This window comes from Belonocnema kinseyi, chromosome 3 (assembly GCF_010883055.1).
Source record: "Belonocnema kinseyi isolate 2016_QV_RU_SX_M_011 chromosome 3, B_treatae_v1, whole genome shotgun sequence".
NCBI classification, from domain to species: Eukaryota; Metazoa; Arthropoda; class Insecta; order Hymenoptera; family Cynipidae; genus Belonocnema; species Belonocnema kinseyi.
In genome coordinates, this window is record NC_046659.1 from 97,864,427 (window position 1) to 97,891,751 (window position 27,325).

At 25.3% G+C, this 27,325-nt stretch overlaps 2 protein-coding genes across 3 annotated transcripts; one reads left to right on the forward strand and one right to left on the reverse strand.

Annotated features, from left to right (window-relative positions):
* Positions 1-42: 42 nt before the first annotated feature.
* Positions 43-15,989, reverse strand: LOC117169691 (mucosa-associated lymphoid tissue lymphoma translocation protein 1-like). 2 transcript variants are annotated; one of them, XM_033356175.1, is made up of 11 exons: positions 15,682-15,989; positions 12,632-12,804; positions 10,283-10,463; positions 9,916-10,180; positions 9,713-9,805; positions 7,371-7,596; positions 3,797-3,980; positions 3,506-3,720; positions 1,274-1,372; positions 929-1,197; positions 43-800 (listed from the first exon to the last, which is right to left on the reverse strand). In XM_033356175.1, exons 1-11 carry the CDS (start codon positions 15,816-15,818, stop codon positions 699-701), a joined length of 1,944 nt encoding a protein of 647 aa, XP_033212066.1. In that variant the 5' UTR covers positions 15,819-15,989; the 3' UTR covers positions 43-698. The 2 variants fall into 2 exon arrangements, with proteins under 2 accessions (XP_033212066.1, XP_033212068.1); XM_033356177.1 differs by lacking the exon at positions 12,632-12,804 and having other exon boundaries at positions 44-800.
* A 130-nt stretch (positions 15,990-16,119) lies between these two features.
* Positions 16,120-23,720, forward strand: LOC117169692 (ragulator complex protein LAMTOR2 homolog). Its single transcript, XM_033356178.1, has 3 exons — positions 16,120-16,275; positions 19,897-20,059; positions 23,448-23,720. Exons 1-3 carry the CDS (start codon positions 16,208-16,210, stop codon positions 23,595-23,597), a joined length of 381 nt encoding a protein of 126 aa, XP_033212069.1. The 5' UTR covers positions 16,120-16,207; the 3' UTR covers positions 23,598-23,720.
* Positions 23,721-27,325: the final 3,605 nt, after the last annotated feature.

Sequence of the window (27,325 nt, forward strand, 5' to 3'; positions counted from 1 at the left end):
TTAACCGAACGAGATTATTTTTGAACCAAAAATATAATAGTAGATTTTTAAACCAAAAAAATTAGCTTCAAAAAATAAATTCAACAAAATTAAAAAAAAAAAAGTTGAATTTTTTTATTGGGTTCTATTAATTCAATTCGCATTTAAGTGGAGGTTTCTTGTAATCAGGGTAAATAGGAGAATTCTTTTTTAAAGGGTGAAAAGACGGGAATAGAGAAAAGAGTGTGACGTCTGAAATTTGAAAGTGATTTAAAACTTATCAACCTGTTGTTGAACTGTACGGTTGCATGGACATCTTTCAGGAAACTTGCACACTTTGTTAAAATTTATCATCAGAAACTCTAGTTTTTGGCACAAGCCCCCCACCCTTCTCGATTAATAACGTAGTTTATGGATGGCCCCATATATTTAAGTTCAGAAAATACAAAATAAGATCGAATAGAAAAATTTGATTTCAACTTAGATTAGTTTCAAAAATTCGACCAACTAAAGTCCAACAGTCGAATTATTATTTATACGCATATATTTAATATATTAAACAACACAATTGGTGTTATTGTTTTGTAGAACTGCTTATTTTATAATTATGTTTCAATAAAATATTGATTAATAACAATTAACATAAAAATTCTCAAAATTATCAAATTATAAAAAACAGCCCGTATATTCAAAAATCCATTTTTCGACAGATGTGTTCATTATTTCAATCGATGTAAAAAAGCAGGAATAAAATCCATGACATCAAATAAAGTTGCACCGACTGGAACTCCATTCTTCAGAAGACAAATTACTAGTGGTCCCTAGTTATAACAAAAAAGAAATATAATAATATAAATATATAAACTTTAATATAAACTTTAATAACCTTAATAAACCTTAATATAAATTGAAAAAATGAAACTGAAATCTCAAATTGAAATACACTCACTTTACTCAATTGAGGACTGTGGATCCAACATTCCTTTTTGTTAGGATTCTGATATAAATCATTTCTCTCTGAAGGGACCGAATTATAAAAATTGACAGCATAATCCTCCGCATTGAGTAAACGAATCTTCACAACATTCAAGTAAGGTGCCGTGAATCGCGAAACCAAAACCGAACCCTTGATTTCACATTGCTCAAAACTTATATTTACAATTTTCTCTGGAAATTCTATCATGCCATTGATATTTCTGACAGCTTTAGGGGGTTTTCCTGAAAAAATATTTGTCAGAAAAAACGTAGAGAAAAAAAATTGTATTACTCTTTAGGGAGAAACTTTAATTATTACCGCTTAAAATTGAATCCGTGAGGCGAAAGGGTTTCGTAATTGTTGACGAAACCATCGGGATCTGATTTCGTGCTGTTCCTTTTACCCATGTGTCGACAGCTGAATAAATAATAAATAATCAAAAAAGACCGAAGCGTTGTTCACTTGGGTGGTCCAAAAATTCATTTGAATTTTTTTCTTCGAATTTTCATGCCTATCGTCCCCAAATTTGATCGAATACACAAAATAATAAAAGCCTTTTAAATAAAATTATATTTAGAGGTTCTGCGAGTTCCGTGAAGTTAACACGTATTTCCCAGAAAAAAATACGTTTTTGTACATTTTATTCAGAATCGTCTATATGGGGTGAATCGAGTTGAAACTCAACATTTTTCTTTAAAATTAGACACAGAATACAAATTAATTACTCTTTAAATATCATCCCCATAAGTTTGTTTTGTAAAGTCCCAAAAAGCATCCATGAGTAAATAATTGGGTTTTGCGAGTTTTTTACAATAATTATAATTTTTTGCGGTGTTTTTCAAGACAAATTGTTTCTAATGCATAAAATGCTACTTTCTACTGATAATTAGATGTTTAAATGAATTGTTTAAACAATTAAAAAATTTTATTAGCAAATTTTTCTTAGAATACAGTTAGAAAGTAACGGTTTCTCTGAATGTTTCAACTTATGTTCAATTTTTCAGCTGAGCGAGGCAACAGTCAATTAAATTTAACAGTAAAAATGGCTTAGACAATTTATTATTATTTATAATAATATTTTCTTTGAATAATGATAGAGAGTTGCGGTTTTTTTCTAAAATTTTCAACTTTATGTCCACTTTTCACTTAGTGAGGTAATAAAAAATTAATAAAAGTTAACAAAAACAATGGTTTAAATAATTAATTATTATTTATAACAGTCTTTTCCTAAATAATTGTTAGAAAGTCGCGTTTTTTTTTCAAATTTTGAAAGTTATTTTAAGCTGTTCAATTAGAATGGAGTAATAATTGATTCAAATTAGGAAAATATAATTGTTTAAAAAAATGTATTATTAGAATAATGCTAAAAAGTTTTGGGTTTTTCCTACATATTCCAGTTTTTGATTTTGTTTCGATTAGTCATAAGTCTGAGGCATTAATTATTTCAGTTAATGAAACTAATTTTTACAATAATTCATAGTAATCCAATTCAACCAACCTAATTGTTTAAACAATTTATTATTGGTCATAAATGTCTTCCCATTCAATTTCTAGAAAGTTTCGATGATTTCAGAAATATTTCATTTTTGTCTAGCTTTTTAGTTACGAGCAAATAATAAATAAACATTAGATAGAATCATTTTTTAAACAAACTTTTTCTATTTTGTGAATATATTTTTCTAAAATAAAACAGGTACTTGAAATATTCTTTAAATTTTCGATATGGATCATATTAAATGTACATTTTCCTTGAAGTAATTACTGAGAACCTTTTTGTTTAAATTAATATTTGTTCGCGGCTAAAAAGTCCAAGAAAATCTGAATATTTTAAAAAAATCCGCAACTTTCTAGCATTATTTCCAAAGGATATTATTAAAAATATTACGAAATTGTTTAAATAATCATCTTTGTTAACTAGAGCCAATTAAAAGCTCACTCGGAACTGAAAAGTTAAAAACAAACTGAATATTTCGAAAAAATCGCGACTTTCTGACTCTATTTTAAGAGGGAAATACTATAAACAATAATAAACTGTTCAAACAACTTGTGTAAAAATCTAACCATCAATAGAATGCATTACTTTATTGATTAGAAACAATTTGAATTTTGCAAACAGAAAACGAAAACTTAATTAGTGTCGAACAGTAGCGAAACCAAATTTTTCACTTTTGTGTTTTTTTTGGGACCCTATGAAATAGAATTAGGGGGGTGCTATTGAAAAAGTAATTTTAAATTCGTATTTTAAGGCAAATTTTGAAGAGAAATGTTGAGTTTCAACTCGATTCACCTGATATTGACGATTTTGAATAAAATGTACAAAATGTATTTTTTCTTATGGGAAATACGTGTCAAATTTCATGGGGCTTGCAAAATCTCTGAATATCCTATATATATATATATATATATATATATAACGAAAAAAATTGGCCACCTTGTTGATTATTCTTTAAATCTAGTATACAAATATTTGTAAAATCTTTGAAATCTGCGTACATCTTTCAAATATTTTGGAATCTTTGAAAAAAAGGTAAATGAATTATATTAGCTTACATTTTCCAACTTCTTCAAAGACTTTGTTGATTGGGATATCCCTGTCAATAAATTTAGAAAGATGTTTCGCATATACTCCACACTCTTTGCCACTTCGTTCATAACTGGGACGATGACTAGAAGTCGAATAAGCTTGGATTAAATTCCTTAAATTTTTCCCTCCTTTGTATTCATTCACTGAAGGAACTTCTTTGTGAATCACAGGATTAACTTCCCTAGAATAACATTTTCGTTCAAATAAATTTGAACAAATTCGGCACAATTTTCATTTAAAACGAAAGTTTAAATTACTTAGAAGGCACAGTCTGACACACATCCAAAATTGTGACGAAGAGGGCAGGATCATTTTTCATAATAACAGACAATAATTGACTCTCGCATATGGCATCATTCCTCAAATAAACTTCTGGCGCATCTATAGGAAGCATATAACTTTCTTGCATCTTAAATCCATGCCCACCGAAGTAAAATAAGCCTATATATAATAGACGATTGTTTTTTTTTAATAGAAATATAATGGATTAAATATAAATTAACTTTATTTAATAAGGGGGAGGTGGTCCAACCTTTTTTTTTACGAATTCGCATGCATATCGCCTCCAAATTTGTTCGAATCCACAAAAAAAGGAATGCGTTGAAAAAATTATATTTGTAAATTTGATTCTGAATCGTCAATATTATGTGAATCGAGTTGAAACACAACATTTCTCTTCACAATTAGCTATAGGATACAAATGAATCATTATTTTTTTAATATAAACCCCATAAGTCTGTTTTATAGGGGCAAAAAACAATACAAAAACCACATAAGTAAAAAAATTGAGTTTCGCAAGTTTCTGGCGCTAGTTACAGATTTCTTAAAGTTATTAAAATAAAAAAAACGGTTTCTAATACATAAAATATTACTTTCTACTGATAATGAGATTCGTACATAAATTGCTTAAATAATTTGCTATTGTTTTTAGAAAATTTATCTCAGAGCAGAGTTAGAAAGTCGCGGTTTTATCCGAAATTTCAAATCTTTAGTTAGATTGAGGACATAATGAATAAAATTTAACATAAATTATTATTTAAACAATTCATTATTATTTATAATAATATTCTCCTAGAATAATGCTGGAAAGTTGCACCTTTTGCTACAATTTTCCACTTTTGTTCGACTTTTCAATTATAGTAAGATAATTATTAATTCAAGTCGACAAATATAATTGTTTAAATAAATTATAATTGTTTAGAATTATCTTCTCCTTAAGTAATGCTAGATAGTTGCGGGCTTTTTTTCTGAAATTTTAAACTTTTATTTGATTTTTTAGTTCAGAAAAAAAAATTAATATTAATAAAAAAATGCTCTCAGTAACTATTTTAAGAAAAAATCAAATTTCATTTATATTTAATGTGATCCATATACAAAAATTGAGGAATATTTCTCTCTAGTGTTTATTTATTATGTGTTTATAACTAAAAAGCCAACGCAAAGTTAAAAATGAAAAAAAATTCAACATTTTAATAAATCTCTAAGATAATATAGTTATAACTGGTCATAAACAGTGATAAACTGTTTAAACAATTATAATAGTTAATTTGCGTTAATTATGCAACATCACGAAGTGAAAAGTAGACAAAAAGTTGAATATTTTAGAATTACCCGCACCTTTCTAGCATTATTCAAAGAGAATATTATTTTAAATTATATGAAATTGTTTGAAAATTACGTTTGTTAACTTAAATTAATTATAAACTTACTATAATTAATAAGTGGACAGAAAGTGACAATATTGAGAAAAAAATGCAACTTTGTAGTATTATTCTAAAAGAATGATGTTATAGATAATAATAAATAGTTCAAACAATCATTTTTGTAAAGTGTAATTGATTCTTGTCTCGCTCTAACTAAAAAGTTGAAAACATGCTTAAAAATTCTGGAAAAAATCGCGACTTTCTAGTTCTATTATCAGAAAAAAATGCTACAAACAATAATAAATTATGTAAACAATTATTTTTGTGAACCTAAATTAATTATCACCTCGCTCTAAACGAAAACTAGACAAAAAGTGAAAATTTTCACAAAAAGACGCAACTATTTAGCATTACTATAGGAGAAAATAGTATAAACAATAATAAACTGTTTAAAGAAATATTTTTATTAAATTGCATTAATTCTTACCTCGCCTTAAGTGAAAAGTGGACAGAAAGTTGAATATTAAAAAAAAACCATAATTTTCTAGCATTATTCAAAGAGAATATTATTAAAAATAATAATAAATTATTTAAACAATTATTTTTTTAACTCGAATTAATTATTACGTCACTCTAATTAAAATGTGGATAAAAAGTGGAAAATTTTCGAAAAAACTACAAGTTCCTTGCAGTATTCTAATGGAATATTATTATATATAATGATAAATTGTTTTAACAAATATTTCTTTTAAATTTAATTCATTATTACCTCTTTAACTGAAAAGTTGAAAATAAGTTGAAAAATTCGAAAAAAGAACTGCGAACTTTTAACTCTATTTCAAGAGGAAATTGCTAAAAGCAATAATAAATTATTTAAGCGACTTCTTTAAATATTTGGAGAAGCCAAATTTTTCGCTTTTGGGTTTTTTTGGAACCCTATATAACAGCCTTCTGGAGGTGATATCTAAAAAGTAATTATTCACTAATATTCTACAGGTAATTGCGAAGAGAAATTTTTAGTTTTAACTGAATTTACCTAATATTATTCGAAATAAAATTGATAAAAACCTGTAAATATAATTTTTTAAACAAAAAAAAAATACATTAATTTTTGTGTGGATTTATAAAAATAAGAGGGGGGGGGGGGCTATATGCACGAAAATTCGGGAAAACATTTTTTAATGCATTTTTGAACCACCCTACACCCTTAAGAGTTTTGTTTGGACTCGTACTCCTCTCAGTAATAGATAATCTTAAACATTTTAATATGGAACATAAGATGCGGATTCGATTTCTGCTGTCAGAATTTTTTGCATTGCCTTTAATTATTAATTTCATTTAAATGAAGCCAAAATATTCATTTTTAACAATGTTTTGCATATGAAAAAAAATTTTTTCCAATCTTTACCACTTTTACTAAAAGAAAAGTCTTTTTATACAAAGTTTTTATTTTTCTACATTCAATTAAACATTTATATTTTTTACTCTTATTTTCATATGAGATAACAATAAAATGAATACAAATATTTGACTAAGAATAGAATAAGTTTTCAATTTATAATTGATGCATGTTGTAAAAAACCAATTAATATTTTGGGATGATTTATATAAATTTAATAATCAATTTTAGTAAAAAAATAGAATAAAAAAAAAGAAAATTGGAAAAAAATACCGGCTTGTATTTTATTTTTATCCCATATGAAAATAATAACAAAAATATAAATTACCATTTAAACGAAGAAAATTGAGAATACAAAAAAAACTTATCTTAGAGTAAAAGTGGTAAAAGCTGAAAAACTATGGTTTTCTCGTGACAAAAATAGTTAAAAATTAATATTTTGGCTTGAATTAAATAAAATTAATAATCAATTAAATAAAAATGGAATGAGAAAAGAAAATTGGTAAAAAAATGTCGGTAGCAGGAATCAATCCGAACTTTTGGGTTACAAATTCCGAGCGAGACTTTCACATCACGGTTCATGTAACGTTCGTAGATTGTTTCAAAGCCGTTTCCATCGGAATGGCTCAAGAGCGCATATCTAGCTTATTGTAAGTTGAATAATGACCTATTATTGGGGGAGTGTGAATCTAAACAAAAATACAAAGGGTTAAGGTTCCCCCTGTTAACGGAATCGTAAATAAATTTTGGGGTATGAACTTTATAAATTTGTTCGGTAAAAACAGTTACCATATACGCCTTCCAATAAAGCCTCGCTAAAAACACTTATAGCCTTTCTCATCTCGACTAGAGTCTGATTTAGTAAACATATTACTATGAATCCAATCTCCTCTAAACTATGAGCAATTCGAGCTACGTCTGCTTTAGGTGTAGTTAATTTTGTCTGGTGCTGATAATCTTGGTTTGCGATCAGCAATGCAATTTTTGCAACTGCTTTTTGCCTTGGAAGATCCACCTTATCGGATAACATAATTATTTGGTAGATTTAACATATTTTTAAGAGGCTATGCAGTATAAAGTAATAGCGAGGGGGAAACCACTCCTAATAATCCGGCCCGGCGAAGGTGGATTACATAAAATTAATAAAATTATAGTTGATCACTCCACAAAAACTAGTCTTACGGAAAATTGTAACTAAAACGGATTACTTTTTAACAAAATTCTTGAATTTTTAACAACATCTTGAAATTTTTTCAAAATTAGATCGTTTTTTAACCAAAAAGGATGAACTTTCAACTAAAAATGTAATATTTGATATTTCAGCTCAAATAAATTTTAATTTTAAATATAAAAAAAAACAGTTTAAGTTAACCAAAAAGACGAATTTTCAACAAAATCTTTTAACTTTTCAGACAAAAAGGATATTTATCAACAAAATTGTTTTTAACAAAAAAATTTGAATTGTCAACAAAATAGTTGAATTCTCTAACAAACTAGTTGAATTTTTAACGCAAAAAGACGAATTTTCATCAAAAACGTTGAACTTTTAAACCAAAAAAGACTTTTTCACAAAATTGTTAAATTTTGTACAAAGTAGATTATTATTTAATAAAAAAAATTGAATTTAGATTTTCAACCGAGAAAATTAACTTTCTAGAAAAAAAAGACGAAGGTAAAAATAATACATGAATTTTTAACCAAGCAGTTAAGATAAGTTTTTATTCCAACAGTTGAATTTTTAAGTGAAAAATATAAAGTTTCTACCACAATGAAGTACTTGCATGTTTATTATAAAAAATTAAGTTTCTTAAAAAAAATGATTTAAAAACAATTGTTTACCACAAAAATTATTTCTTTACCAACGCATCGAATATTCAGGAAAAAGTCCGACTTTTAATCAAGGAGATGAATTTCCAACTAAAATGAAGAATCTTCAACTGGAATATTTAAATCTTCATTTAAAAAATAAATTTTTAACCAAAAAAACTATGAATTCTTATCGGAATATTGAAATTTTCAATCAAAGAGAGGAATTTTCAATTAAAACCAAAAAACTAAAAACTATGAATTTTTAACACGTAGCTCGAATATCAACCAGGTAGTTGAAATTTTAACCAAGCAGTTGCATTTTTAACCCAAAAGATCAATTTTTATCGAAACCGTTGAATTCTTAATTGAAAAATATAAATCTTCTACCAAAGCAAAGCACTTATATTTTTATTGTAGAAAGAAATTAGTTTTTTACAAAAATTTCGAAAAATCAAAAAAATAGTATAATTTTTATTCAAAGAGACGAATTGCCGAATAAACTGAAGAGGCTTCGACTGAAATAGTTAAATCTACATTTAAAAAATAAATTTTTCAACTGGAATATTTAAATTTTAAATTAAAAAAATTAATTTACAATAACAAAAACCATTTTCAACAATATACTTAAAGTTTCAAACAAATAAATAAATTATTCGACCCAGATTACTTTTAACCAAAATTTTAAATTTTCTACAAATTAGAATAATTTTTTACCGAAAGCTTGAATTTTTAACCAAACTTGTGAATATTCAACGAACTAAATTAATTTTTTACTGTAAAGACGAATTTTCAACAAAATACATGAATTTCAACTAAAAAAAGATATGGATTACAGGTTTATTAGTTTGATTACTTAAATTACTTCTAATTTGGATTACAAATGGTTTCCCCCTCAAGTAATGGGATAGTTGCATGCATTTTTGATAATATATTTTTTAAATCATGCATAAAACTCTAAAAATTATATTATATCTAACAATAATTTTGATGACTTTATTTCTGAGAAAAAAATATTTTAAAAAAGTAACAAAAATCATATTCAAACAACCCTGGACGTTGAAACGTCACATCCGGAAAACATACTGATTAGCTGGACACTATTTTTGGCGACCTAGCCAATCACCAATATCTCATTTTCCCACCAAAAAATTAAAAATGATACCCTTTGAAGATAAAAAAATTAAAACTGACTAGAAAAAAACTTTCCTTGAGTAAATACAATCGTTTTTTAGTTTTCTTTTAATTTTACGAGGAGAAAATATATAATTCAAAAATGCAACTACCCCACTGAATATATGTGTATACTGTATATATTTATTTACCATCACGTAACTTTTTTGTGAATAAGCTTCACTAACATCGTTAAAAACATGACAGTAATATTTCCCCTCGTCTCTGCTATTAAATGTGTTTATCTGTAATAAATAGCTTAGATGACAAGAAACTATATAAATGATTAATACAAAAAATGCAACTAATTAGAAAAATGTATAAGGATACTTTTAGATTTGAAACAAATATTTACACAAAGAATTTGTGAAGTTTGTTTCTCCAGTTTTGTATTATCTCTGTACCATTGAAATCTAGGAAGTGGATGAGAATTTGCTTTACAACTTAAGCTTAATTTTTCTCCTTCCTTAACATATAAAGTTGGTTGTGGCTGTTCCTCGATTACGACAGCTGTTGCCATCATTGTTACAGATACTGATTCTGTAAATAGTTCACTTATGAAAGATCCATCTCTATTATTTTGATATATTTTACATTTGTAATTGCCTTGTTGATTCACCCTATGAATAATATTATAATGATAAGAATTTACTAAAAAGCGAAAGAAAAAAAGAGGAAAAAGTGATTCACAGAGTCCTATTTTGAAAATAATAAATTCCTACTTTGTTATTTCAATGTTCAATTCCTCGGTGGTCTGATCGATAATAGGACTATTTTCGTGGTACCACAAGTATTTCGGCGGAGGCATTCCAACAGCTTTGCAAGTCAACTTTAGTTCTTGACCGAAAACGACTTCAGCTTTATCTGATTTTAAATTCGGTTGTCTTAAAATTACTAGTGGTTCTGCAACATTAATATAATTATAAGAATAGCATTAAAAGAGTTTCCGTTATTTTGATAGAGAACGTCCATTAATTACTTCAGGATGATTTTTGAAATGTAAGGCCGCGCTCCCACATACTTTAAGAATTCGTAAAATTGTTATGATCTTCTTACGTAAGATTTCATATTTGTTACTCAATATTTCTCTAAAAAATAGGTGTGTCAAAAAACTCTCAAAAGCATTGTTGTCGCTTTTCCTCATTGTCGATTGGATAATTTGAGAAACGCGAAGGAAAAAATGTTGCCAAATTCACACACATAATTAAGAATTGAGCTTTAGTCAGTTTCAGTTAATAGAACTGATGAAAATTCAAGATTCATCAATGTACAATTTTATTAATACACTTTTAGTTAAAATAATTAATTTTCTACTAAAAAATAAGAATTTTGAAGAACAGAGTTGAATTTTTACCTAAGAAAGATTTTTTAATCAATAAAGAAAAAAAGCTCACCCAAAATGTTGAGTTTTCGAGTCATAAAGACAAATTTTTGAAAAAAAGTTGAATTTACTACACAAGAATATGCATTTTCTAACAATTTCATTAAATTTTCGACTAAAAAATATAAGTTTTAACAAAATAAGTCAATTTTCAATTGAAAAACATCAATTCCCTAGCAAAAATGTAATAGCTATATTTTTAGTGGAAAAATTAATTTTCATCAAAAAGACAAATTTTCAAATAAATTTATTCAATTTTTAAATATAGAAATTAGCTTATATATCTTCGATCTAGAAAATAAATTTTTAACAAAATAGTTTAATTTTCAACGTAGAAGAGAACTTTTCTACGAAAAAAAAGTTCAACATAATAGATGAACTTTTAACTAAAAAAGATCAATTCTCAGCAAAAAATAAAATGGTTTAATTTTAAGTAAGAGAAATTAGGCATTAAGTGAATAAAATAAATTTTCAACCAAACAGATGAATTTTCTACAAATAGATTAAATTTCTGTGAAAAAAATTTCAACTAAAAATGTAGTGAAACAAACTAATTTTCAAAAAAGAAATGTATTTTGGACCAAAAATATTAATTTTCTACAAAAAAAGATTAATTTTTAACAAAATACATGAATTTTCAAATAAAAAGGTAAATTAATCACCAAGAACATTAATTTGTTACCCCAAAAGACAACGTTTCAATAAAATTATTAAAGATTATGAAAAGTACAGTGCCAGATTATTATAAACGCGGAGAATCATATTATATAAACTAAAAAAATAATCTTCCAAATTTTAAAGAATTGAAAGTATTATAAGGAAATATACAATATAAATTTTAAGGCATTTCAAAGGACTATAAAGTATTTCGATGAATTGCTAATTTTTACGAAATTTGACGAGATTTTCAATGCTTTTCAGGGATTTCATGAATTCTCAAGGAATTTAGGAATATGTAATTATTCAAGGTATTTCATACGATTTCAAATTATTACAAGAGGTTTCACAGATTTTAAATGATTTTAAAAGATTTCAAAAGTTTGAAGAGATACCGGAGGATTACGACGGATTTTAAGGAATTAAGAGCGGTTTTCGTGAATTTCAAGGGATTTAAAGAAATTTACAAATATTTCAAAATAAGTCAAGAGATTTAAAAATATTTAAAAGGGTTTCATGCAATTCTTCAAGACATTTTACCAGATTTAAAAAAGATTTTAAGGGGTTTATTTCATGAGGTTTTAATGTATTTATGAGATTTAATGGATTTAAGAATTCATACTAACTATGAATTGGTTACTGTTTACTAATGAATCAGCCAAGAATTTAGATTGATATGAAAAGTTTCTAATGGATTTTAATATATCGAAATATTTCGTTGAATTTCTAAGATTTTTAGAAATTTTATTTTTACGTAAGAAAATCTTTGGGGACCCCCCCCCCCCCCCCCCCCCCGAAAAGACTTACATAATTGATGGACTTTTCTATATTAGATTACTAGCTAGAGACAAGTCGCGAAGTCAAGTTTTAAATATAATAAAAATTATCTGGAGAAGAAGAAAAAATGGTAAAAAATATCGCAATATTCAAGTAAAAAACTAAGGATTCAATAAAAGAATTAGCGTTATTGATATTAGTTTACGAGCTAGAAGTAGCAAGTTGCAAACAGAGTTTATAAAGTTACAAAAATTACCTGGAGAAGACAAAACTGATAATGCTTTCAACAAATCGCAACGTTCAAGTAAAAAACTTAGGATTCCAACCGTACACATTTTTGTTTGTAATTCAAAGAGCACTTTTTCTGAGGGCGATGGACTTTTAGAAGATGAATTTTGTTCCAATGCTTGAATCCACGAATTTTCATTTCTATTATAATAAGTTATATAAGAAATCAATTAAACACTACAAATCCTTTTATGGTCTTAAAAATGATTAAAGAATATATTATAGGAGTTTAGCACTATTTTATTTTATTTTTCCAGCAGGGTGTCTACTAATCTGAAAAACCAGTTCATAGCTGAGAATGAAATAATCCGAGAAAAAATGGCTTCAAGGTTGATAGGTTTCAAGAGAATAAAAAAAATGTCTTAATGTATATGGAAAATTTTTTTATGAATTTTTATTTTGAAAAATTAATTGTTTGGAAATATTTCATAACATTTACAAAATTTCCAAAGAAGAATCCGAAAGATTTTAAGGCAATTTTTCTAATTATGCAAAATTTCTTTAATAAATTTTAGGAAAAATACCATAATTTTAGAAAATATTTGGAAGGTTTAGAAATATATGCCAATTTTCTTTTGGATTTTAGAGAAAATTGAAATAATTTTAAAAGATATGTAGAAGAGGTTTACACAATTTTTAAAAAGAATAAAAAATAATTGAAAAATTGAAAACATTACAACCAATTAAAAATAAAATGTAATTTACAAGGAAAAAACTTTTTTTTTATTCATTTTCCAGACTATTGTTTTAAAATTGTACAATAACGTTTCGTTTTTGATTGTAAATCTGCGATATGTAAATGATAATCTGATGAGAAAATCAGTCCGATTCCGAAACTTTATTGTACAATTCTGAATAAACAGTCTGAAACAAATCTAAGAAAATTATTTTTCCTTATAAATTCCAATTTGTTGTTTCCCAGACGTTAAATTAAGAATATTTCACATCCCGAAATTCTTTTCATACAAAATGTAAATTCTTAAGATATAAAAAACTTTAAAGCTTTTTAGGAATTTTGTACGTTTTCAGGATAACAAAAAAAGTCTTGAAATTCCTGTGAAAATGATAAATTAGTTTCTACTTTGAAAAATTAATTTTTAAAGCAAATTTCAACATTATAAAAAATGTTTCTAAAATTTCTAAAAATCAGGAAAATTTTAAATCAACTTTTTTATTTTTTAAGAATTTTCTAAGTTTAAAAATGCAATTATTCTTTCTTAGTTTAAAATTTAAAATGTTCAAAATTCATCTATTTAATAGAAAATTTAATATTTGATTAAAAATGATTTACTTTTTGAAAATTCAATTGTTTAGTGAAAACTTTAACTAATTTGTTGAAAATTCGTCTTGTCCGACTGAATTCAACTCTTTTTATTTAAAATTCAAATTAAGTAAAATAAAAGTTGAAATACTTTATGAAAATATTATTCTTTTGTTATTTATTTTAGTTGAAAATGTGACTATTTCTTTGAAAAATGGTATTTTTCGGAATAAAATTCCTCCATTTGGTTGAAAATGCAACTTCATGAAAAATATTCATGTGATTTTTTATTTTCAAAAATGAATTTTATGAGAAAATTAAAAAAGATTAAAAAAACTTTTAAAATGATTTCCTAAAATTAGAAAAAAAAAATATATATAAATCATTTTGAAGCAAAATTTTAGAAAACATGTGCTCAAGTTTTACAGATATTTAGAAATTTGATTTAATTTCATTGTTCTTAGTTATTTTATTATATTACTTATTAAATTATACTTATTGTATAAATTTATTATTTATTATATGTTACTATAACTTATTTAATAATTATAATTATTAATTACTTTTTTTGTATTTAGTTAAATGGGATACTGATTTACATTTTTTTTCCAAAATATTTTGCAATTTCGTATCAAATTAGTTATGTACATCTTGAAGTTGAAAAATTTTAGTTTAAAAGCCACTTCAAGATAATGAAAAATGCACAATAAGCATCATTAAAAATTGTAAAGTTTCTGTAAGCGATACTAGCAAATATTTGTGGAAGACATTTTTTTATTTGTAACAATTATTTTATTAATCAAATTCAAAAGAATGTAATATTTTTGTCGACATTTCAAAAAAAAAATCTAACTTAATTAGGAAGTTTTTTTCTAAAATATATTTTTATATTATTATTTGTTATCGAAAACTGCAGAAATAAGAAATGCACAATGATTTGTGTGCCTGAAAACGAAAATTCATTTCCGAAAACTCGACACGTCTGGCATTTTACTAATTTTGCCAAAAATATAACATAAAAAATATGTATAAAAAATTCGAATGTTTGAAAAGTTGTATTTGATTAAAAAATTAATTTCTTGATCAAAGACTTAATTTTTTTGTTGAAAATTTATATTCTTTTATTTGTGTATTTTGTTGAAAATTAATTTCTTTGGTTAAATACTGATGTATTTTGTTGAAAATTCAGTTTTATTATAGAAAATTAATATTTATGTTTGAAAAATATTGATTTATTTTTTACTAAAAATTCAACTTGAAAATTGGTCCTTTTTGGTAGAAATTTAATCTTGGTTTAAAATTCATTTTTTTCTTAAAGATCCATCATTTTAGTTACAAATTAATTCCTTTGGTTACAAATTTAATTATTTTTTTGGAAAATTCATGTATTTTGAAAAAAATTTGTCTTATTTTTTTTGCACAAAATATAATGTTATTTGTCACCCTAATCGTAATCTAATTGAATTAATTTGTAATTGACACCATAAATTACATAAATATTATTTTGTTTAAATAATACAAAATATCACAGTACATAAAAATGCATAAATGAAACTGGTAAACCTTATATTTTATTCGCGCTTTTATTGTAAGAGATTTAAAATATACAACCGGGAACATAGGAAATTTGGTGGGTGAAAATTAATAGACACCCTGTCCAAGAAAATACCTTCACAACCAATTTCTTATATAAAAAGGCCTTAAAATACAAAAAGCCATCAAAATTATGTTATATAAATTATGACATTCATAATTACTCAATGCATCCAAGTTCTCTGCAAACAAGTTGCCCCAGACAACGCCAACCTGAATCTTTATCAAGTTCATTCATAAGTTCCTTATAAACATCTGCTGGCAAATGACTAATTTCTAAATTTTCGTCGAAGATTAACATTGTTACTCAAACAATTCAACAATTATCCAGGATATTTTTTTCACGTGTTTGAAATTTAACGATTAGCAATTTCTTGAAGTTTTATCAATATTGCTAGTTTGTGACATGGAAATTGATTACAATGCGAAATGCAACAATGCGAACACAATGCGAATAATGTTGTTAAAATGTCAGAATTGTCGACTGACAGCTCCGCAAATCAAAAACAAACATGAACTTAAAGGTTGTACACAGTCCTTCATATTCAACATACATTCGACCCAATGAGCGACAAACTTTAGAAAGAAAAGAGCCAATTATTTAAATGCGTGAGTGACCCTAACCTGACCATTGTCAAATTCGACGCAAATGACATTTCTTTTGAAAAAATTATCCTAAATAAAAGAAGAATGTTGAGGCCAAAAGCTCTTACCCAAGTTTTGAGTCAAGCAAACACGGGAGGTGTGGAAAATACTTTGTAAGTGTATTTATTTGTTTTTAATTTTGCCCGCTTCGAATAGTTGGCATATAGGTTATGTTTTTTCACTGGATTTGCCTGATATATGTTTTTATAATTTTAATGCAAGCGTTTGTCAAAGTATGACAATACTTATAATCATTATATTTATAGAGTCTATAATATTTATATATAGATAGCTTATTTCAAATTTTATAATTATGTATTCGGTGTGGCTATTATAGATACTTCGTACATTTTATGGGCCATTTTCACGTAATTTAAGCTTTTACGTTTTCAATGTTTATTACAGACTGTAATTTTAAATATAAAATCTAGTAAAAAGACAAGGTAGCCGTAGCTAAGAAAAAGCTTGGAAAAGCCTGTTAATTTATATTAGTGATATTTTTAATAGCAGTCAATGATAATAAATTATAAAATTTTAAATTATAATTGTTTTATTCCAAGTATAAAAGATTATATGTTAACAGTGTTATAGGATTAATATTCTGGTCTTTGAATATTAATTGTCAGTGAAAATCAAAAACTGAGCCGGGAAAAGTAAGGGAATTCTTAGTAATTTATTTTCCTTGTATTTCTGCTTCTTTTATTTCAGTTGCTTCCTTCGAACGATTATATTTGTAGTTAAAAAAATATATTAAGTGATCCTTTTTTGTTGAAAATTCAACTGTTGTGTTAAAAATTAATCTTCTTTCATATTTTTTTAAAGAAATGTTAGCTATTACATTTTTTGTTGAGAATGCATCCTTTTTGTTTGGAAAATGTGAGTGGCTTTGGTTCAAGTTCAATCTTTTTTTATTTTAAAAATTTGATGATTTGGTTGAAAATTCAACTATTTGGTTAAAAATCAAACGATTTTGTTGAAAAATCGTCTCCTTTGTTTTAAAGTTAATCTATTTGGTTCTAAATGAAACTTCTTGGTTCTTAACAGTTGAAAGTGCAACTGTTTTTAGTTGAACTTTTACCTTTTTTACTTGAAAATTCAACCCTTTCGTTGAAAATTCATCTTTGGGGTTAGCAAATTCAAGTATTTAGTTAATCGTACAATTTTTTCAAAATTTAATTATTTTATTTAAAATAATGAAATAGGAAATTAACTACTGTTAATTAGGGATATTTAATTTAATTTGATTTAATTTTGAATGGTGAAATAGGCCTTGAAAGTAAAGTTTTTTCCTTCAAAAGATTAAATTCCAAAGTCTTTAGTTGGAACATTTTTAAATTTATTTTAAGGTTTCGAATTTCAGATTTCACAATGTTAAAGTTTCAAATTAAAACTTTAAAAAGTTCAGGGCTTTCGTTATTACATTAAAAAGAATTGCATTACAAGCCTTGATAGTTTTAAATTTAATAACTTTAGATGTAAATATAACGCAATTTCAAATCGAAAAGCTTAAAATTATGCAATTTTAAGCATTAGAATCACACTTAGGAATCTTGTTTTATATTATTTTTTAATTTTTAATTTTTAATGTAATATTTTTAAATTGTCCGATTTTTATTTTAAGATTTAAACAAATAAATAATTTCAAATTGAAAAATATATTTCATTGGAGAATTTCAAGAGTGGATAATAATTCTAATGGTAGTATTTAAAATTTAACGATTTTTAATTAAAAATTAGAAATTGTATTTTAAAATCAAAATAGATCAAAATTTTTGTAACTTTGAAAAATTCCAATTTTAGAGTTCTGAATTTCATGTTGAACGCTCAATTTTTAATTTTTCACTTCTCTAAGTTTTATTTTTCATTTATAATTGAATTGGTACAATTCTGAAAAGTATAATAAACAACTTAAAAATGATTAATTTTGTAACGATTTCAATTTGCTTAAAAATGCTTAGTTCGGATTTATGTAAAGTTTAATGTTCCAGAGTAGGAATATTTTATTTTCAATGTTTCCCATTTAAAATTATTATTTATTTTGAAAGTTTTTTCGAATAAAACATTTTATTTTTTTGATTTTAGAAAAATTTGTCTAATCAGTTTTAATGTTAAACTATAATTTTTCTATGTAATAACAATTTAAAATCATAGAACGCCTTGAAATAGAAATAATACAGTTTCAATCCCTTTAAAATTTAAATGATCCAATTTCGAAAATTTAAATCTGAAAATATTCCATTTTTAACGTTTTCAAATTGTCCTATTTTAAACATTTTTATCTGAATTAATTTAATTTAGAGGCAATTCAATTTTAAAAAATATTTATTTTTAAATTGTTAAATTTTTTAATGTTATGGAATAAAAACATATATACGCACCTAAATCGGGAGACAAAAATTAAAATGAATAAAAAAGTTTTTTCAGTTTGTTTTATAATACATTTAGAGCTTAAAATTAAAAAATTTTAACTACATAAAAAAGAGAATAATATTTAGAGTACGAATGCACAAAATTTAGATCTAAATATTCAACCTTTTGGCCTGATAATAAAAATTTTCTTCATAGAAAAATCATCGATGATATTTAATTGATCCCTCTATCATTACGGTACATCTAAAATGATTCTCTAGCATCACTAATTGTAACAAAATTGTAGAAAATATGTGAAAATGGTCCATATACAAATTTTGACGTTTATAATTACTATAATTTATTGGTATTTGTATATTCTATCAATTTGGCAAATTATTTTATTCATATAACATACAAGGAGCTTATTTTGGGAATTAAACATATTATTTATTAGGGTGGTCCATTTTTTATAGTAAAAAAAACTTGAAAATAAAATCGGACAATAGCCTCAATGGTTCCTTTTACGATAAAAATAATATGTGGAAAAGAAAAATTTAATCGGATAATATTTAGGGGTCGCGCAACGAGCTTAAAGAAATATTTATCTCAGATTAAATTGAACAGAGGCCTAATTTGATTCTAATCGTTTCTTTTAACGTTAAATATAGTTTAAAAATCAGAGTTTTAATTTATTAGTATGCCTGATGTGAAATTAGGCATTTAACTATGCTCAGTTACCAATATAACTAAGAGAAATTAAAATGTTTATCAACCTCGTGTGTAATTTGGTAATTATGGCATTTTTATGATTAAAAAGTAACTATATATAAAAGAAAGTAACTGCTGTATATTCAGATAATAATTTTTCTGCGTACGAAGTACTATATCATCCATTTTATATATATGAACCATAATTTTGCTTATGCAACCTATAAATATTAATAAATTTTAATTTTATATAAAAAAATATTTTTTTTTGTCGAAAAAGGAACAATTTAGGTCGTTGTGCACATTACACGGAGAGAAATTTCAAGAGATTAATTCACGGAAGCGCGTGATTTTAGAGCTACAATTTTTACGTGATTTAAAGTCTCGGACTCTGATCTACAAACTTAGAATTTGAGACCTGGGAGCAAAAAGGGCGTGGCCTAATGCCTGAAACTTCGAAACCTATGTTTTAAAAGCAAGGCTTCCGAGATCTTAGTTCACGCGCCAAAGAGTAATAAAATCAAGGAGTGAATTATTCTCCTTAAATTTCTCTCCATGTAGAATTCAATAATTATTCTGTTTAAACCACTCGAATATTTATCAATTAATTTTTATGTCATATTGAAAAAAAATTGTACAACTAATTTCCATCCACATACCTATTATGATTGTAGATTACTAAACAGAGATGGTGGTCTGCTGGCATATAGCGGATATGGTGATAAGGATGCGCGGGTTACAGCTGCTATAACAAGCAGCATTTGGTCTGCATACGAAAAAAATGGACGTAACGCTTTCAAAGAAGATGAGCTGCAATTTGTTTTGATGGATTGTGTAGTAAGATTTTATATCACCGTCAAAATTTATATATTTTATGCAACTATGTTTTTAAGATTCTAACTGAATTTAGAATTCTTTGCAGTTTTCAACTCTTTTATTCATTACCATAGTTCTAACTATTTAATCAGGAGCCCGTCAAAAACTACGTCACGCCCATTATTTATTTTAAGTCTAAATTTTGTCTTCGATTTCAGTTGATAAACGCCTAAAATAAAACACAAAACATAATATTTTAACAGACTTGACAGCCCAAAATTTTAAATATAGACATTTTTCACGAATAAAGGGGAGTAAATTATTTAAAATAAAATTAATTTGTAGGTACTATTTAATTCAAAATAAAAATATTACCAAAAATAGTTGCATTTTCAAGGCAAGAAGATGAATTTTTTAAAGACAGTAATTTTCAAACAAGAACTTTTCTACTAAAAAGGATCAAATTTTCAATCCAGGAAGACAAATTTTCTATCCGAAAAGATAAAGCTTCAACAAAACAGTTGAATTTTCGAAAAAAGATTACTTGTTCAAAAACTAGGTGAATTAACAATAAAATTATTAAATTTTCAACCTACAAGGATCAACCAAACATTTGTTATTACAACCGAATAGTTCAACATTCAAGCGAAACGGATAAATGATCTATCAAATAGTTGAATTTTTAAAAGAGAAGGATGAATTTTCAATAAAAAAAATGGAATTTTTGATAAAAAAAATATTAATTTTCTACAAAAAGAGAATGTTTCAAAGAAATAATTGACTTCTTAAAGTAAAAGGTTTTTTTCAAGTAGTTGACCTTAATACCGAAAAATGAATTTTCAACTAAGAAAGATGATATTTCAGCCAAAAAGCTGAATTTTTAAGGGAAAAAAAAATTTATTTTAGACAAAATAGTTACATTCACAACCAAATAGGTGAACTTTTCAGAAAAACAGACGCATTTTCAACAAAATAGTAGAATTTTCAATGTACAAAGAATGAATTTCCTTACAAAAATTAGGATTTAAAAAAAAAATTAAATTTTCAAAAAAATAATTGCATTTTTCACCACAAAATTGAATTTTCAACCCAAAAAGATGAATTTTAACGAGAGTTGAGTTTTTAAGTTACAAGAATCGGTTTTTACCGAGTTCTCAAACATTTTTCTCAGTCAATGAAATTTAAAAAAGCGAACTCTATTTTAAACTTTTTTACAATTAAAGTAATAAACAATAAATAAATAAATTTTACACGTATGAAATGGAAGGTACCAACACTTTTCAATTGAATTTTTTTTATTAAATGCAGATAAACTGCAAAATTTCGAACTTTTATAAATTATAGAGTTCAAAGATTCAGATTAAATTCCAAAAATATAAATCCACGTTAACATTTTCAATACTCTAAATTAAAGAATCAAGCAATGAACTTTAAAAAATTTCAAAATTATATATTTTTAAAAGTAATTTTAAGCTAGACAAATTAAAAAATTAAAAATAATTTTTTTTTTAAATTAACAGCTTTTAAATTAGAACTTAAATTATTTTTATTTTAAATAGTTTAAGCGTTCTTCAAAAATTTAAGAATTTTATTTCAAAATATTAAGAAATCTAGAAGTGCTTTTATAGTTTTTCAAATTTAAAATCATTTTTGAAATTTTTTCGAACCGTTTAAATATATTTTAAAATGAATTGATTTTTCCCTACAACTTTTAGAAAATTATGCAAATTAAAAAAAAATATCCTTAAAATTTGAATTGATAAATAATAGTAGGAACAATTATTTTTTTTTTTAAATTAGAGTAATTTTAAAAGATATTTATAAGTTAAAAAAAAATTAAATTTAGAACTTGAAATGATTTCAAATCATTTAAACGAAGTTTTTGATCCGAAAAAAGTGGACTATTCGTACCGAAATTTTTGTGCAAATACCCAGAGCCGAATTTAGAACAAAATGCAGATTTTTTTCAGATTTGAACCAAAAATTTTAGAAACTTTTTAAGAATTGTGAAAGGCTTAAAAAGAATAAAATTTTCTTAAGATTGCTAGGAAAATTGAAAATGAAATATTTCATTTTGAAAAATCATTGTAATAGAAAATTTAAAAAGATGTGAAGAGATTTCCAAAATGATCAAAACAGAACCTGGAAGATTTTAAGGACTTTTTTTTAATTTTCAGGATTTTCCAAAAGTTGCAGGAAAAATTCGGTTTATTTTAAAATGCATTTAGAAGATCTAAACAAAAGTGTTAACACACTTCTTTTCAATTACTTGAAGACATTTCAAGATTTTAATTAATTTTGAATCTTTTCAAAACTACGAAATATCGCTTGAAATTGCTCAAATTTTGTTTACAAATAATCAGTGTTCTATTGAAATTTAAAAATTTCACTTATAGAAAGTTACAGAACGGTTCAAATTGTAACCTTAAAAGTTGAAAAACTCTTCGAAATTCTACAGATTCAAATCTTTCTATGTAAAATAATTCAGTTTCAAAGTGTTTACTTTTACATATATGTGTATTCAATTTACTCGTCTTAAATGAACAGTGAAATTTTTCATGGCTAAGAAAACTAATAAACATAATATATTAATTTGTTTATTTATTCAATTTAATATAAAAAAATAATAGAAAGGAAGACCTAAAACTGTGAATTAAAAATATCTTATTGATGAATCATTAAAATTGTTATTTAAAAATACAATTATCGGAATAAATGATATTATATTAATCTCAATTCGTATTAAGACTTTCGAATTAAAACAGTTACAATTTGGAAATTCTTAAATTTTGAACGGATTTAGAATCGTTTTGTCAAATCAATTATTGTTCAGTTTTTTATTCTTTAATTATTTACAAAACTGTTGAAATCAAACTTGTGCAAATTTTTCTTCTTGAAATTCGTAAAATTCCCAGTTAATAAATAAATTTACTGTCGTTTCCTGGGTTTTCCCGGTCTTAAAAAATTCCCGGTCCAGCGGCCACGCTGTTCAAGAAATTAGTTGAATTTCCAACTAAAAACGATTAATTTTCAGTCATAAAATTTATTTAGTTACGTTTTAATTAAGAAAATTATCAACTAAAAAAGAAATGTCAACAAATATTTCAATATTCAAACTAATAGTAGAATTTGTAATAAAAAAGATAAATTCGGAACCATAGATAGAATAGTAGACTTTTAAGTTTAAAATAATTAACTTTCAAAGAAAAATAGTTGGATTTTTTTTTCATTGAATTCGATTAATTCATTTCGAATTTAACCGAAAAATAAGGAAAAGGGGAAGTTTCCAATTCCAATATACCATTTTAACATTCATCTCTGTATAAATTAATGTAATTAGTAACATTAATATGAATTAATATTAGAGTTATCCAATTTATTGATTTACAAATTAAAACTTTCTTTTTAGAATGGAAAAGTCGTCATTACCGAAGTTGCAAATTTACTTCTATGTCTTTATGCGAGGGAAAACGTTGGATTCGGACTTCTAAGAGAAAAGGCTCAAGCATTAGCCAAATATCTCGATCAGCCTCTAAAAATGATAGCTAACATGCCGTAAATTTCGTATATCACGACTGAAACCCTGAAATTTAAGATTTTTTTCGATTGTACTTCTGTGTAACTCACGCAGGTTTTGTAATTCATATTACATTTGTACATAAATACATTTTTATTTTATCAATTGATCGCTTCCTTTTTACTTACAACTTTAGAATTAGATTCACCACAACAAAAACATTAAAAATTAAAGGTTCTACAAATAATAGTCATAAATTGTACAATAAAATCTTTATTTATTTGAAATTGTACAACTTATATAAATGATAACATTTTCTGGTCACTCTTTTTTCTGCATACAATTTTACAATATGTGTGTGTGAGTGTGGTTTAAATCCTTACAGTTATCAAACCTATTACAATGAGCCGGTGTTGAATGAAGCCTTAAGCGTAAAAATTTGCATATCTCTATATTCCCCAACAATTCAATCATAATTTTCTTTTTATCCATTCTGCTCTTAATTTCTCCTCGAAATGCATCACTTTTTTTTATTAAAAATTAATTTCAAATTCGGATAAATTCTATTTACATCGCGTTGTGTATAATCGAATCAATTGTATTTTATACGATAAGAAAAACAGTTATATACCTATTTCTCTAATCCTACTGGTTATACTTCTGCTCGATAAGTGAAATAACATATCGAAGAAAATCAATGTCCAAAATTGCTTAATCTGTGATCGTTTGGTATCAACTACCCTGAACCCTGAAATATCTCAATAAAACATCCAAAACTTCAGGTCTATCTTTATTTAGACCTCTTTTCTAAATGAAAACCTCATTGTTTCATGTAATTTTTAAAAACCTCTAATAGAAAAACTCGAGTTGGTAAATTTAGAAATGTTTATGAAAGTAGAAATACACAGAGTTGGATTACAAGTAGATCTTACAATTTAACATAGTGGATATTATTGTTCTCTATTAGTTTAGAGTATTGATAAAAATTACCTTATTTAAGCTAGAGCTTGTGTGAAAAGTTAAATGAAAATCAAAGAAAAGTGATAAATTGCGATAAGCAGAGATGTAGCGATGAATTTTTTATGACAGAATTGTCAAAAAGGCTCACTGTATCATGATGGAATTAGGAGTAGATTTTTGCAATAACAGAGTTCCCTTGATATGAAAAAAGCTTATTTATATCGTAATTAGGAGTCCAATATTCTCTCTAATTCACTTAAGAATTTTCTAGGTCTACAATCAAGCTCGAAATTACACAATCTTAGCTTGATTCATAAAACCGATAAAAAAGTTCTACTTTTTCGGGTCATCGCAAATTAATTTACCAAAAATTTCTTGCACAATCATTATTAATTCATGCAAATGTATAAGGCTTTCAAATAATTATTGAATTATAAACTATTCTCGTTAATATTACTATAAAATGTCTTTAAAAATTATAGAATTATAATTATATTGTTTTCATTAGTAAAAAAATCAATTCGCATCAATACGTAAATTTAAAGCCGCGAAAAAGTAGTAAAATAATTAAATAATTTTAAGATAAAGGCGACTCACAAAATTTCAGTAATTTTTTCAAAACTCCATGATTTTTTCGGATGTTAAACAATTTTTATTAAAGAAGCCGAAGTAAGCGTAAATAATAAAAAGAATAGATAGGCTCATTAATAATAATAGCTCATTTTATTTCATAAAACATTCATTACAATTCTATTAGTTACGTTTTTATGAAAATTATTTTATTTGGGAATTTATACTTACAGTTAGTCTTACTTATTAATTTAGCAAATTAAAAATTTTCCTTAATAATATTCAATAAAAACTTAAATTTAATTGTAATGAATCTTTTAAGTAAAAAATTGTATTAAATACGATTAGCTATTTGCTCGAATCTACAAAAAAAAAATGCGTTAAAAAATTATATTAACACGTATTTTCTGTAAGAAAAAATACATTTGTGTAATTTGTTTTCAGAATCGACAATAATAGGTGAATTTAATTGAAACCTAACATTTTTCTTCAAAATTAGCCTTAGAATAAACTTTTTTAAATATCACCTCTGCAAGACTATTTCATTGGGTTCCAAAAAAACACCATAAGTAAAAACTTGGGTTTCAAATGGTTTCTAAAGCATAAAATACTAATTTTTACTGATAACTAGATGTTTACATAAATTGTTTTAAAATTTTATTATTGCTTTTAACAATTTTCTCTTAGAATAGTTCAAAAGTCGGGATTTTTTCGAATGTTCAGTTTATTTTCCAATTTTAAATTGGAGCGACATTAGACATCAATCAATTATATGAAACAGAAATAATTGTTTAAGCCATTTATTATTATTCATAATAATAGATATTTTGTTCACTTTTTGTCCACTTTTAAATTAGACTAAGGTATAATTAAAGTTAAAAAAAAATTTGTTTAAAATATTTATTATCGTTGATGACAATCTTCTATTCGATAAATGCTAGAAAGTTAAATTAAATGTAAATTTTTCTTGAAGTGCATACTGAGAGACGTTTTGCTTAAATTAATATTATTATTCATTATTTGTTCATCACTAAAAAATTCACAAGTTGAAAATTTTCAGAAAAATCCGCAACTTTCTAAGGATTACTCTGAAAGAAGAATTTAAACAAATGTTTAAACAATTATTTTTGTTAACTTGAATTAATTGCTACTTCACTCTAATTGGAAAGTTTACAAAAAGTGGAAAACTTTTGGAAAAAACTGCAACTATCTTGCATTATTCGAAGAGATTGTTTATTACCTCGCTCTAACTGAAAAGCTGAATTAATATTAAAAGTTCGGAAAAACCCGCGACTTTCTACCTCTAGCGTTTTTTGCGGACCATATAAAACAGGCATATGAAGAGTAATATTCAAAAAGTAATTTTTGATTTGTATTTTGTAGCTAATCATGAAGATAATGGTTGAATTTCAACTCAATTCACCTAAGATTGACTAATATTTTCTGTGGATTCGAATAAATTTTGGGCCATATGGATGAAAATTTGAAGAAAAAAAATTGGACCACCCTAGTTTAGATTCTATTTTACAAATAATGTTAAAAATTAGATGATTTAGAATTTGAACGTACACCTAGAACATCCTTAATTTAAATCGCTATAATTTTCCCTCTTAAATAATAAAACCTATGATTAATTTTCAGGTTCTAGGATTTAGAAATACTTCCCATATATATATCTCCTAGTTGAATCTTATTATACCTATTATTTTCTAATAGAACATTTATCTTTGCGTATAGTACATATTATCATTTATTTATTTTATCGCGCAAGGAGCACGTTAAGCACTTCAATCTCAGAGAAATAAAAGATTACCTGCTTTTATCAATTTTTGCTTTTTAAAATTTAATTTCATAGTTTCCAAATTCAAAGGATGTTAAATAAAAAATAGAAAAATAAACAGAAACTTTTGAAGTCATTTTTTCAGATTTTGAAGCTTCTAAAATTAAACGGTATCTAGATTGGTGGGTTGTAGACTCGAGATTTATAACATAACAATGTAATTAAAATAAGACCATGATAAAAAATAAAAATAAATTTAAAATAAAATGTAATAAAAAAATTAATTAATTAACTGCAATTATTTCAAGCTGCAATTTTCCTTTAATTATTTTATTATCAAAACAAATATTGCGATAGCTTTTGGTAGAATGCTTAACGTTTTTCACTCCTCGTTTATTTCATTATTGATAATTAGTATTAATATAGCATCAAATTTGATACTCAGAAGTCGAGTAGAGTG